This window comes from Manacus candei, unplaced genomic scaffold, assembly GCF_025592945.1.
Source record: "Manacus candei isolate 608988 ecotype Guabito, Panama unplaced genomic scaffold, ASM2559294v1 h1tg000165l, whole genome shotgun sequence".
Classification (NCBI taxonomy): Eukaryota; Metazoa; Chordata; class Aves; order Passeriformes; family Pipridae; genus Manacus; species Manacus candei.
This window is the reverse complement of record NW_026138213.1, coordinates 347,086-362,293: the sequence shown is the minus strand read 5'-3', so window position 1 is coordinate 362,293 and position 15,208 is coordinate 347,086. Positions and strand designations below refer to the sequence as shown.

The 15,208-nt window shown below is 39.5% G+C and overlaps 1 protein-coding gene across 2 annotated transcripts in view; it reads left to right on the top strand.

The window, feature by feature from the left end:
- HLCS (holocarboxylase synthetase) overlaps positions 1 to 15,208 on the top strand; it is a 111,603-nt gene that overhangs the window by 32,047 nt on the left and 64,348 nt on the right. For both annotated transcript variants that reach the window (XM_051773045.1, XM_051773046.1), the window contains exon 6: positions 6,261 to 6,532. In XM_051773045.1, coding sequence (XP_051629005.1) covers positions 6,261 to 6,532 — 272 coding nt within the window. The remainder of the gene's footprint in view (positions 1 to 6,260; positions 6,533 to 15,208) is intronic.

The following is a 15,208-nucleotide window of genomic DNA, read 5'->3' as shown; positions in this document are numbered from 1 at the left end:
ATATAAAAAAACCAGACCACAATTGATTTCTTTCTCTATTATTTTTAACCTGTTGACAGCATTATTTTCTCTACAGAAGGCAACGCCTTGACTTGTTTTTCGTCACTCAGTGGATTCCGACCTGGGCCCTGCAGCCTGTTCCTAGAATGGGCTGCTGCAGGTTGGAGAAATCAATTTTCTGCCTCCATAGAGTGCTTTTTTAAAGCTTAATTTGATTTTGGACTCAGGTTTAGGCACAGATTTGTGAGCGGTTGCTGGCCGTGTAGTTTGGGAGTGGGTTGAAATCCAAGATGCTTCAAGTTGAAAGGAATGGAACTGCAATGAGAAGGATAAGGATACTTTGCAGCACTTTGTTAAAGATAGTTCCCTTTTTTTTGGATGAATTATTCCATATATCACTTGGGAAAACGGATCCACTTCTGTCTGGGGCCGTTTCTACTCCCTGCAGTGCTGAGATGATGCGCTGTGTTTATGTAATGCAATACTTGTTTTTGAAAACACACTGAGGTGTGGAGACAAAAATAAGGCTCTTGAATAAGTCTCTGGAATAATCTTTCAGCTATGATGAACTTTTTCTGCCTCTCTTGAGAAAGTACATCACAGACTAAAGTAACCACCCAGACCACAAGGGACTCCTAAAAATCTGATTGGTCGTGAATATAAAAAAAAGTTACCAAACCCTCCCCTTCTGTGTTTTGCACTATATCTCAGTGTAGGAAATATAAAAATATTATTAGTAAACTGAAACAGATTTCCAAACTGTGCAGTATCCTGAGGGTGCACAGCAAGTATCAGCCAAGCAACTGCAGTTCCTGAGAACGTGAAATGGGAACGTGCCTCGGTTGTAGGACAGTAAAATCTTTATGAAGTTCTTTGGGTGATGGGGAAAGGAGGGAGTGGAGAATTGGGGGTTTCTCTGCTTCCCAAGATTTTTTTATACTGGGAACTAAAAACACCAGTGGTGAAAATAATGGCCCTCTGAACGGTGTAAGAGACTCACAGCTTCTCCCCCTGAGCTGCTTCTCAGCTAAAACATCTTCCTTGTAACAAAATATGCAAACCAAGTGAAAATATTATAAATGGTCTGAAGATGGATTAAAATCAGCCAGTGGGACTGTGGAGGGAAACTCAATTTTTATCCATTTCCTTGAACAAGGACTGAACTTTGAAGTTAACTGTAGGCAGTTAATGTTAAAAGAGTTTTTTATATGTTTTCTGAGAATAAATTCTAGTCCTTCACGTGTTTCAAAGCAGATTTTGAATGTGCTGTAAGTAAGTTTTGTGGTCAGAAGATCTGTTTATTCTAGTTGTTTCAGTTGTTACAAAATCCATCTTCAAGCTTACACTTAAGTCTAGAAGAGGAATTATTCAGGGCTCAGGGTGTGAATGTGTAGTTTGGCAACATTATTACATATTAATGACATCTGAACAGCATTGAAACTATTATATCTATCTATAATATCTGTGATTTTGTGATATTAGATATGTAGTAATATCTAATATCTGTTCTTCATCTTCTTTCAGTTCCTCTGTGATTACCTAGAGATGATTTTGTTTCCTCATCTGATCTATCCAGTTTTTGTGGTTTTTTTTTCCTCATTCCTACAGTCTTTTCCTGAGGAGAAAGACACTGTACTGGGTCTCCCTTGCTTTTAAAACAAAATAATGCCTTTCAATGAATGATTGTAGTAAATTTAACACTTACAGAATGTTTTACAAAGCCTCAGTAAAGGGTAATATAGACATGTAGGGTTCAAAATGAATAAGGATTGTATAGAACATCACATTTTTCCTGCATCTCCTGTACATTTACAGGAAGGTTTTTTTGGTGATGTGAAATGTTTATTTACTTTTAGTGTTTTTCCATATTTTAATGTGGATTTAATGTGGATTTAATTTTCCATGTGATTTAATCAGTCCATTAACTGGTAATATATGAACCAGTGCATCACCTGCAAACTTTTCTCAGGTACAGTGAAGCAAAACTGGAGGTAATTCATTGGAAATTATTACATTTTATGCAAAGGAAGGAGAAAAGTTGTTCAATTGTGTTCTAGATATGTACCCAGCAAGTGCATACTTGGCCTCACTTACTCAACAAGCACAGCTAAAGTGAAGTATTACCTTATAATCACAATATGGAGTCTTCAAGTAGAGCATGAGTAGTTAAAACTGTCTCCTTTTCCCTCCCAAGAAAGGGGAGAGCTGATGTCTAATGTTTGTTTTATGGCACTATATTTTTAGCTTTCATTTAGTTTTGCCTCCACGTTTTTAATGGAAACCAAATGAATTTAGGCTGTACCTGAATTTTGTCTTAACAAAGAATTCCATTGATACAGAGTTTAAGACCCATCAGAGTTTGGTAGGAAAGAGCAGCTCCCAAACATGCCCAGTGAGAGAGATCTTTGCATTTATCTTTATGTGGATCTGAACACACAGATAAAAATGAGAAAATACCTCAAAATCCTATGTATACAAACAGATTGTAAGAATAAAGTCTTGGGTTTGGGCTTATTTTCCACCATTATAACTGGAATTTTGTGTGCTTGGTGCATAAGTCTCATTGTTTGATAGAGCCCAGGTGCAAATAAAATCTTCTCCATGAGGAGCTGTAATTTGGTGTTATTTTATACTACAACAGAGAAAGGTTCACAGGCAGCTGGGTTTTGTCTCCCATGTCTCCCTCTTTTCTCCTCCTTGTTCAATCTCAACCCTAAGTGAGGGAAAAGCGAAACTAATTATTATGAAATTAAAAAGAATTTTAAACAGCAAAAGAAAACTTCTGCTGCTCTGGAGCAGTTCCTTCACACACCTGACCAAGCTCTTAAAATCACAGCAAGCAGATGTTAAATCATAAACAAAATACAGCTTTTACTCTTCCTTCTTTATGTTACAATCACCACACTGACCAATTTGTGCTGGAGGAGCTGAGGGTGGGTAGTGGCTTAATTTTCTGTGTCTGTGAAGCTATTGAAACTACATTGTGCTTTTACCATTTCAAATAGGGGTAGAAACATTTTCTCATTGTGAATATTAAACTTCTGGTTGAATATTTTTAGCTGTGAGAAGCTGATTAACTCTCCTGTATCCAAGTTGTTTGGTTGACATGTCAAATTTCATTTTCTTGCTTTGAGAAAGAAGGGGAAAGGCTTTGCCTTTGGGAATGTACATGAAAAAAGTGTGGTTTGAAAAAAAAAACCCTACAGTTTTATAGGAAATAATGGTCTTAACCTGAAGGAGGGCAGGGTTAGGTGGGATATTGGGAAGAAATTCTTCTCTAGGAGGGTGGAGAGGCCCTGGCACAGGTTGCTCAGAGAAGCTGTGGCTGCCCCTGAATCCCTGGAAATGTCCAAGGCCAGGTTGGAGCAACCTGGGCTAGTGGAAGGTGTCCCTGCCCATGGCAGGGGGATGGAAAAAGATGATCTTCAAGGTCCCTTCCAACCCAAACCATTTCATGATTCTGTTATTCTGTGAAATTAAATTTGGTTTGACTTTAGTTCTCCCACTCCAAACTGATGAATAACAATTTCAGAAGGTATTTGTGCCACCCTAAAACAAGTGTAATTATTATATTTACAAAGGGTGAAAGCGATGGGGTGGGTAACACAGATTTTATAGGATTGTGTGTGTGAGTAGCTGCACTCACTGTCAGTGTTTGAACACAAAAGAGCTGCAGCTTCTTGGATTCCACGATCATGTAAAGCTTGTACTGCACTTTCAGGGTTTAGATAATTCTGGATTTTCAGGGAAAGCAGTGGACAGGAATTAGGGTGTTTTCTTGCCTTGGGTTGGCTGCCTGGGCACACCTGGGCTGGTCCCAGAGGGTTCCTGACCCAACACTTCTCGTTGGAGCGGCCACCAGAGGCTGCTGCAGAACGGCGGATGCCGTTTGGAGTAGGAGAGGTTTTGGAATTCCAGCTGAATCCTCAGTTTAAAAAAATCACACAGTTCGGGTTCTGACACGAATTTATTCCTTTTCAGTGGTGTTGAAGCAGAGGTTAACCCTGTTTCTTATATAAATTTATTTCATTGAGTAATAATGTACTTTTCTGTGTGCCGCTATAACTGTGGGGACCACAGCCCATCCGTGTTGTGAAGGAAGTTCTTACAGGAAAAATTAATTTTTCTAGTGTGTATTTGACCAGCACTTGAAACTTTGCCTTGTTGAAAATGTAAACCCCTATTTTCTTAACAATTTTTAAAAATCCCTGTCCTTGATTAGGAATTCCTCGTGTTTGTGTTTTTGCTCAGCTCAGTAAGCACGTGGACGTTGTGGGGACAAAATTAACTTGATAGTTATACACATATAGCAATTCTTAAATGGTTCAGTACGTGTTAGAAGCAAGAAAATTAAATCAAGAAGTAAGACTAAAAACTATGAGGAAAAATCACTTGAAAGTGATCACTTGAAAGAATATAGTAAAGTGTGTATATATATATATATAAGTACAAATATACCACACAATTTCAACCATATATGCAGTCATAAGTGGCATATTTGTACTAATGTAACATCACACATAAATAGATGCTCTTTTTTCTTTTAAGAAATTATTTGCTCTTTTAAGAAATTATTTTCTGCTGAGAAAATTTCTGGATTTGAAAAACAGACATTTTCTGATTAGTTTTTCCCTGACAAAAATGAAAGCTGTAATTTTTCTAAATATGGGATATTATAGCCAATAAGTTGCTGTGTGTATGTGAACCAAGTAGGATAATGTGTGAAGAATTTGTCAGCAGTCTGTCAAAGCTCTGGTGTTACACTGAGGGAAGGAACAAGTGCTTCAGGCAAATCAAGTCAAAGAAATGCTCACAAAACCTTTAATTATTATCACACCATCATTTATGATGTATATGCAAAAAAAGGGAAGGGAAGAAAATATTTAAAGCATATTTTATTTAAAAAGTTAGAGTTCAGAGGGAGCTTTAGAAAACCAAGAAATGAGAAGTAGTTTCTCTGTAATTACAGTTTAGTTACTGAGTCACTCTGAGGTTGTCCTGGGGCTTAGAAGTGATGGAATTTGGGAAGAGAACCTTCCTTTCTTTGTATCCTTCTCCACTACTTGTGCTGCAAAGCAGCCCCTCTGCTGACACTCAGCACACAAAGAACATCCCACAAGCAGCAGTGTCCCTGTGAAATTTGAGAATATGCAGCTCCTGAGGGTGGAAAATCCGTGGAAAGGTGTTAAGAGCAGGACTTGCTTCTCTCATTCCTTCCTCAGGTGTAACAGCGGGATGTGGAAAATCGGAGTCATTCCTTGGATAGATAACTGTTTGGAGGAAGTTTGCTCTTAGCTTGTGGTTTGTGGGTTTGAAAGAGTTGGGCTGGAGCTCTGAGGCATCTCATTCAGGGGCAGGAGAGCTCAGTTGTGTCCTCAGCACTCACGGAGGGAACGCTCATATTCCAGTTCCCAGATACGGCCCTACATGGGAAGGAGGGGAATGTGTTTGCTTAGAGCTTTTTTATTTGAAAGTCACAGGTTTTCCCCTTAAAATTTTGAGGGCAGGAATCCTTAGTGAATTATTTTCAGTGGAGTTGAAACCATGGGGTTTTTTAATGGTTTCATTTATCACAATAAAGGACAACTTTGACCCTAGGACAGCTCTCCGAAATTTAAGCTACAAGAAGTCCCAGCATCTGTGTTTGTGGGCTCTTAAATTTACAGTTTCCAAAGACAGGGTAAACATTTCACATCAAATTTATCAAAGTAGAATTATTTATCTCCAGAAGGAGTTCTGTGAATGTGTGACAGTTGTTTCTGGGGTGCCAGTACACAGATAATAATTGTAGTAAATCATCCATTAGCTGAAGGTGTGAGCAATTTGAGCACATGTTCTGCTGAGGAGTCAGTAATGCTTTTCTCACCTGCTGCTTTATCCTTCAAATCCAGCTTTGGTGATGGACTGAAGGGCTTCTTCCAGCAAAGAATTTCAGCATGCTGAAAAACCTGCATGATACAGATGAATGTGTGCACTCCAGGCTCCAGGAAAACCACTACAAACCCTCTTATAGGGAAAAATTAAGCTTAATTAACCTGCAAACGAGCATGATCTCAAGCCTAGGAGGACAACACCAAGTAGTCAGGCCAGGCTGGAGTAGAACAAGCAGCAGAACTTGATCTTTGAAGCTGAAATGGGGTCAATTTTCCTGTTTGGAAGTAGGAAACGATTGCTTGAATAAAAACGTTCTCGGAAAAATGTTTCTACGTCTCCACGTGGGGGGAAATCCGTATTTCTCACTTTATTTCCCTCCCCCGCAGGAAATCCACCTTGCTTTCCTCAAGTGGCTGGAGGGGAATGTAGATGCTGAAGGATTAAGGGCATCCAGCAAGGTGTCCCTTAAATTCGTGTCGTCCTGTGGCTCCGAAGCGGAGGTGACTCCGTCCCTCATGCCGGTGGTCACGGAGATGGGAAGTTTCTCCTCGGAACATTTCAGCCTGAAGACCTATCAGCAGAACCTTCAAACCAAGAAGCTGGGCAAGATTCTGCTTTTCACTGAGGTTACCACCAGCACAATGAACCTTCTGGATGGGTAAGAGAGAGATCTAGACCGTCCCAAATTGGCTTTGCCGTCAGGGATTCCCAGTTACGGTAACGCGCGACGTTCAGAAAGAAACTGGACGCAAAATGAAACCTTTGGGTTCACAAAATATTGATTTGTGGTGTGTAAAATACTGAGCCATAAAGGGTGGGAAGATCTGAGCGTGACTGTGTTTGGGAGTGGAGTTTAATCTTTATTCTTCTTGCAAAGCATGAACATCACTGGGAAAGTTCGAGGTGATAAATAAGCACATTTGGAGGTTTAAATGCATTTCCTGGCACAAGTTATTTTCTAGTACGAGTTATTTTCTGGTACAAGTTATTGTCTAAGCTAACTATTTGACAAAAGTAGTACCAAGGAGATTTTGTCCTTAATTTTAGCATTACTGTTTTCTCTCTTTTGCTGAAAATGTCACTAAAATGCCCTTCGGTGGTTCGTTTGGGTTTTTAAAACGTGGATTAGGGGATATGGAAGAAGTTCTTTCATCATCACACAGATGACCCTTGTGAATGAGTTGTGGGATACCTTTGAGAAGGTTGTTCTTTAGAGTTTAGATGGGATTAAGTGATATGAAAATCACAGCTACTAAATCTCAGGCTGGAGGCTGTGTACAAAGGCTGCACTGTTGTGTTTTTCATGGAAGTCTGATGGAAAAACCTGTCTTTGGGAAGTTGTTGCTCTTCAGGACAGATTATTCCATGAGTGTTTCTACCTGTAACTTCTCCTGGCAGTTGCTTTGGAGTATCAATGTATTGGCAGAAATTGCAGATGCATTTTACTGGTGAAAAATAATAACCCCAGGGATTTTGGGTTGGATTTTTTTTTTTCTTTAATAGCATCATTGGTTAAATCACCTTGATTGTTATTTTAACTGATGAGTTAACCAGCAATAATGGCTTTAGTTCTCAGCCTGAGAACCTGAACTGTGAGGCTGATATAAGTTACAGAATATGCCTTCTTGCAAGTAATAAAGGTGTTTTGCAATATAGGCACACAACATCTGTGAAGGGGGGTGTGTTATAAGAGTATTTAATTAAATTAGTCTGTAGTCTTGCAGAAATTACAAATGATAATTTGTACTAAAATACTGCAATTAAGAGGCACACATTAAATATTGTTGCTCTTAAATTTTACCAATCCCCTTCCCCTCCTCTACATCCTCATCCTGCAGCTGGTTTTTGCAGTGGCTTTTGGAGAGATACAGACAGGGCAGTTTTAAATATCAGCAGCTAAATAGGGCCACATCTGACCAATTTATGTGCAATTAATTACCAAGGAAAGCAAGAGAAGTGGTCTTGGTTTTTCAGTGACTGCAGAACCTTTACTCTCACGTATTTAAAGGTTGCTTTTTTGCATTAAGTTTTCCAAATATAACGAAGTGCTTACAGATGTAGGTCTTCAAGATTTTCCCCATCGTGGTGAGGCTTGAATAGTTGGTTTTCAGGAAAGTTGGAAACCAGAAGTCCTGGCTCTAAGTAGTTTATACTGGGAAGATGGTCCCAGGCAGATTATAATTGGAATTAAAATTATTAATTTACTAATAATTTATATTAAATTTATCTTACAGAAAGACCTTTGTTTTAATAAGTTAAGGTTTTTATCTTAAGTATTGTGGTCGATGTTATTGTAAATACTTGGTTGCCATGAATAACAGAATAATGGAATCCATGTGATTTGCAGGTCAGTGAAGACCCTTGAGTCTTAGATGATAATACTTCATAAATATTTCATAAATACGAATATCTTAGATGATAACATTTCACTAGAAATCGATGCAGAGACCTATTGGATAATTTTTATTCACAAAAAAAACGTGGTCAGGTTTTTAAGGTACCTCCAGATAATTTTCATTAAAGCAAAAAGTGGTCAGGTTTTTAAGGTGCTTCCAAATGAACCCCTCTGAATTTGTTAGGATGTATGCATGACACTTGTGTCTAACTGGCAGTTCTGAGTGAAAGGAAAATGTATTCCAGGAAAAAAAGATATTGTTTGCTTGAGTAAAAACTCAAGTTACCCACTGATCCTTCACAATTCCCCCCAAAAAATTGCAGCACTGCCTTTATGTAATCATATGTTGCATGATAGACTCTCAAATTTGGCCAAGTTTTGAGGGTTAAAAATATGATAGAGAGAACTTAGTGAATGTGATTTGTCATAAATTTAGCTGAGAAATTGTTTAGTAGACGATAAAAAAATTCGGTGGATTTTCCTTCCACCAAGCGGGTGCCAAACTCCTGCCTCCCTTCCCACTCCCCCAAAAACCTTCGTGCCCCCCCCCCAAAAAAAAATAAAAAAATGAAGAGATGGAAGGAGGAGAAAAGGGGGCTGGAACTAATTTTATGGCTGAGCAACCTCACAGTAGAGAAACAGCCGGAGCCTAATAGGGGTCTTTGTCTGCGTTTCCACCCTGGCTGGTAACGTGCCAGTCAAAAGTCAAGCAGGAGAAACAGGTGGGAACTATTAGACCTGTCATAAAGTTTGAAAAATTGATTCTGGAGGCCCAGGGAATAGATTGGACTTGACAGTGTTGTCCTAAAGATTCTAAGGGAAAAAAATTCTGTCGTTTAATTTGGGAGCCCTTGATTGTTCATTAGCTCTCCAGATGGCAGGTCGGGGTGGTTTGAGTATTAACTGTACTATCCCTGGCCTGGATTTGGGTGTCCTGAAGTGACAACAAACTGGGAATGCACCTGGAGGTACCCCAAAAATTAAGTGGCATCCACTTCGTTGTCAATTAAAAATTTGTTTCAGTGTCATCTGATTTTAAAGGCTTGATGTGGTGGTTTGAGACCCTCAGAAATCTAAATTTCCAAGTTCAAGCCCCCTTCCCACAATTTGCCCCAGTGTGAGGAGGGTTTTCAGACAAAACACAGCTACTCAGCACTGGGGGAAAGGGAAAATACAAGGTTTATTTACATATATATACATATAGGTAACAACGTAGCTATCACTTCTACAATGAAATAATATATTTACAATAGATTAAATTTCTCTTTTTCCTTCAACAAGAGTCCAAGAAGAAAAAGAAGAAAAGTCCTCTTGCCACTACATTAGATAAGTCTCTCCTTTTCTTCCACAAAGAGTCCAGGAGAAAAAGGAGAGGAAGTCTTTTTCGCTTTCAAACTACAGTTCTTCTAAATTAAAAAAGATTAGAACCTTGGCTTTTTTTTTTTCTTTGTAAGGAAATTCTTTTTGCAACTTTCAGAGCCCTTTTCTTCCCAGGTATTTATCCTGATGCCACCTGAACAGGTTGATCTTGCCTCTCTCTGTGTCTCCTTTCCTCAGGGCACCCCTGGGATTGTGGATTTTAGGATGAAACCCTTGTTTTCGAGGCTGTGTCTGGTAAAGTGATACAAGAGTCCCATTGCACAGACATTCCACTCACAAGGCTGGAGATTAATACAGAAATATTTCTATTTCCAGTCTTTCTGCCCACTCTAATTGGCTGCAATGGCTTCACGAGCATTTCATTAAAAAATAAATTCATTAGATATAAATTTCAGTTTTATTCTGTATCTTCTATCCCCTTTCAATATTTTAGTTGGCAGAAAATTTGATTTGTACATGATTAAGCCAGCATGTGATATATTCTCTATGAAATGCTATTGTGGATCCCCTTTCCCCAATATTTAAGAAGGACAAAGTGCTGTTGTTGGGAAGAGTTTGGCACAAAACCGGTGAATTTTAGTGGAAGTGAAATGTGGAATGAGGTTGCTTTCATAATTGCTGAATAGGATATTTAAATAAAATGTCAGCTTAGAATAAACAATTTCCAAACAGTTTAAAAAAAAGAAAATCCTTTACATCATCAGTGCCCTCTTACTTTTCTGGCTTCATATTGTCAGACTTTGAAAAATTAAACTACGGCTCTAATTTTGGCAGGTGGACATTAGGACTCATTTTATTTTAAAACTCTTGTTTTATTGAAATACAGATGCTGCTAATGCAGGTCTGGGTTAAGTAAAAATAAGGTTTAATTGAAGGAGATTGGAATGGCACTCCAGAGGCAGAAGCAAACAAGCTGAGGTTGACAAACTCTGTTATGTGCTGGGTGATTTTTTAATTTGTTTTTCAAATCCTTGTGATGTTTTAATTCTGTGTAAACACTGGGCCCTGTGCTCAGTCATTCCGGGCACCTCGGTGATCTCCCTTATTTTCTGTTTAAACCCTATTTTTTAAAGAACAAATTTAAAATCATTCCTGGCTCTGAGGGTGGGGAGACCCTGGCACAGGTTGCCCAGAGAAGTTTTGGATGCCCCTGGATCCCTGGAAGTGTCCAAGGCCAGGTTGGAGCAACCTGGGCTAGTGGAAGGTGTCCCTGCCCATGGCAGGGGGTGGAAAATGACCTTTAAGGTCCCTTCCAACCCAAACCATTCCATGATTCTTTGATAATGTTTGTATTTTAGCATGGTCAGACCATCCAAATACATTAATAGTCTGCTAAAATGAGTGTTTTAACTTTAACAGTTTGTATAAATTAACCCCTTACACCCTTCACCCTCAAGAATTCTGGTCAGGGAGCTGGAGAATTCCATGGTGTGCAGGAAGGATTCTTCCTTGATGGAAAGGTCCCTTTCTCTCAGGAAATAGGCACTGAATATTCAAAAAACAGGTGCTGACCAATGGGTCAGTTGCATTTGAACACTCTACATATTTTATACTTAATCTCTTCTACAACCACATAACCCAAAATATTTTGTCTTTTTGGATAGAGAGTGCGGAGAGCCCTCGAAATATTTATATTGCCTTTAAAAGTTTAGATCCCTTGATTTTGTTTGTATGTTAAACTTTAGGGTGGGAAGGAATGCTTTGCATGATGAATGTCTAACCAAAACCCCAAAGTTAGATATTGATGGCAGTAGACCTGCTCTTTAATCTTACTTTCCTTGATATAAGATCATCTTCCTTCATTCTTTACATCATTGGCGTCGCTAACTTTTAAATTTCCTATTTTTTTTTCTTAATTTATAGGATTGAAAGGCTTTTTATCCTCAAAAGAAGAAAGTTAATGCATCGAACACCTACTTAGATGCTTTTTTTCCTTAAGGTTTTTTTATATATTTGATATTTTGGCCCTTCCTCGGGTGCCAAAAATCAGCTCAAGTAGCAGAACGAGTTTGTTTCCCTCAAATCAAACCAAATTAATTTCAGCAGTAGCTTTTGCTAATTTAGTTTTAAACATATAATATTTCACACTTCCCCCTTCCATTCACTTCTTGGTAGTGATTTGCCTCCTCCAGCCTTTGGAGAAGGCCGATAACAAAAGATCCTGCAGGAATTCCAGAGAGTCCGTTCCCTTCCCCGCCCGTAGGAAGGGAGGAATTGGGGAAGTTTTTTTGGCACTGCTTTGCTCCTTTGCCATTCCCAGCCCCTTCTCTGCCATCCCATTTTTCGTGACGTGCTGCCTGAAGGGTTTCTCTGTTGGGATTTGTCGTCTCCTTTGAGTCGATTTTCCGGGCCTCTCTTCCCACCTGTCGCGAGCGGTTCCTGAGGGCTCCGAACAATCCCGTCCCTATTTTCCTGTCACGCACCTTGTGGGTGGGATTTTTCATGGCACTGAAGGCAAAAATGTGCCCCTCTTTCTCTTCTTGTTCTGTAAAATCAGTAGATTTTCTTCCTCTCCATGAAAGTGAGGGCCCCCCACTCGCAGGGTTTCTGTCGGTGCAGAGGGAGGTTTGGCATTCCCAGAGGGAATTGAGTCATAAAAAAAAAAAAGAGGTACTCGTTTTGCAGAGCAATTAACCCATGTTGAACTCGGAGTATATTGTATTTCCCTGCTGCTGGAAGTTCCTGAGTCCATGTCATCCTAGGAATACACACACACACAGAGCCTTGGAACTCTCCTCCTTGGTTAAATATGAGAGGAAACCCTGGAAGGCTGCACAAGAGCTGAAGGATGGAAGTGGCAGGGATTCAGTAACACTTGGTTTGTTTTACATGGGGCTGTTTTCATGCCCGTGTTTTAAAACAGATTTTTTTGTATTAAAGTGAAAAAATTCAGCGCTGAAGTTACAAATTGTGGTTTTTTTCAACAAGAGGATTAACTTGGAGTATGGAATATTTGTAATAGAATACAATATGCCATAATGGATATAATATCTTGTTATATGTAATATATTGCAGCATATATATATATATATATATATATAAAATATATAAAATATATATGCAGCATTAATATATAATGGAATATATGTAATAGAATACAATATGCCATAATGGATATAATATCTTGTTATATGTAATATATTGCAGCATATATATATATAAAATATATATATGCAGCATTAATATATAAAATATTAATTGCAGCATATTATGTGTGTATTGTTGCTGTTGGTTTGCTGACTCCATGGCTGTCAATTCTGCCTTTGAATTTTAATTTTATTTAGTAAAAAGAAGTGTTGCCTTAAGTTTAAACTGCCCAAAAGGACTCAGGGATTAATATTTGCACCTCGTTGAGAAAGATATCCTTGTGTCCATCACATAATCACCTTATTATCCCCAACATGAACTCAGATCACAAAATAACCTTAAATAAAGTCATGTGCTTATAGTAATAAATTAAAAACCTCAGAGGCATAAATCAGTGTAGGACATGAGCCATGCCTTAAAAATGGGAGGGTACAACATAGAAAAACTAGGTTTGTTAATATTCATAGAATGGTTTGGATTGGAAGGAATGGATTGGATTGGAAAGGACCTTAAAGATCATCCAGTGCCACCCCCTGCCATGGGCAGGGACACCTTCCACCAGCCCAGGTTGCTCCAAGCCCTGTCCAACCTGGCCTTGGACACTTCCAGGGATCCAGGGGCAGCCACAGCTTCTCTGGGCAACCTGGGCCAGGGCCTCAGCACTGATAATGTGGTCAGATAAAACAACCTCCCCCACCCACCCTGTCCCTAATTAACTTTATTGAGCAACTCAGGGCTTGGACAAGTCCTGGATCTGCATTTCTCCCCCAACCCCCTCGTGTTGTAATTGTTATGATCATCAGATCGATAAAGGAATAAATTGAAGGTGTTGCATTCAGATAAAACAGAATAATGGAATCCAAGTGGAGTCACTGTCACTGGAAGTTTCAGAGGTGTCTGGATGTGGCCCTTGGGGACATGGATTAGGGGTGATTGTGGTGCTGCCGGGTGAGGGTGGGACTGGATGATCCTGAAGGGCTCTCCCAGCCTTGGTGATCCTGCCCTGGAGTGACAGGACAAGGGGGAATGGCCTTAAACTGCCAGAGGGCAGGGTTAGATGGGATATTGGGAAGAAGTTCTTCCCTGGGAGGGTGGGGAGGCCCTGGCCCAGGTTGCCCAGCGAAACTGTGACTGCCCCTGGATCCCTGGAAGTGTCCAAGGCCAGGTTGGACGGGGCTTGGAGCAACCTGGGCTGGTGGAAGGTGTCCCTGCCCATGGCAGGGGGTAGGATGGGATGATCTTTAATGTCCTTTCCAACCCAAACCATTCTGTGAAAGATCTGAGCACTGAACCACAACTAAATGCAGTCACACAAAGTCTGGATGATTCCCTGGAGGTTTCAGTGTCTCGTTGTGACTACACAGGGAGAAGAGAATAATCAGATTTGTTAGAAACTCAGAGTTTGCTTCCAGTTTCCATTTTGCACATCTCCATCTCTTCACCCTTGTTAGAAAAAAAAAAAAAAAAGGAGGAGGTTGGATGTTCAGCAGTATGGAAGCTAAGTAGGAACCAGGAAACTTAAAGCATGTCTGGTTTTGGGGAGTTTAGACAGCACCTGTTCTTAAGAATAAATACACTGATTTTTGTTTGTTTTTATGCTGCCAGTCAGAAGATAGTGATTTAATTTCAGAACGATTCCCTGTGATTGTTCCCAGAGCCAAAAACTTTGCAGGCTTGTGTCTTTTCTAACTCTAAGCAGTAAACCAAGAAAATCCCACCGAATCTGAATTCTTGACCTAAATCCCACCGGCCTAATTTATTTTCACTTATAGTCCTAGTTAAAATATTTTAAGAATCTGTTTGTATTCAAACTAGGGCTTGCATTTATCACACCTCGTATCATTTAGCCCGAAATGTCATGGCCTGGAGAATGGTGTGTATAAAAAAAAAAAGTGAGGTTCCCCCACTGCAGGTTTGTGATCCCCAGGATTGCCATAAAATCCTGTACCTCCTGTTGCTCTCCAAAGAATTTGCTGGCATTGTTCTTGTTGCTTAACTGTTAAAAGGGGATGGACTTCCAAAGGGGTTTGTTTTTTTTTTTGTAAACTTGAACTGACACTATTTTTACTGATGGTATGATCTTATATATAAAAAAAAAAAGAAAAAAACAAGACCCAGAAGTGTTTTAAAGGATTCTTTGCAAACACAAAGCCTTTATGGATGTTGCATTAAGGAGTTGTGGGATCCAACTATAAACTGTCCCCTGGATGTTTTTGGTTTGGTTTGTGTTCAAGTGGATCATCAGGCTGTCCATCCACAGAGGAAGATGAAGTGGGATAGTGAAGAGAAAACTGGAGGAGGAAAAAATAAAGTAGGAAGGAGGAGGTGAGGAAAGAGGAAATAAAAACATGGCATTCAAGGGAAACAAATCTTTATTTAGCAAATACTCCAGGATGAAAGTAAAATAAGTGGGATGTAAGGAGATGGCAGTATTAATTGGGGAAAAATCTACACATTGTCAGAGTTCTGATC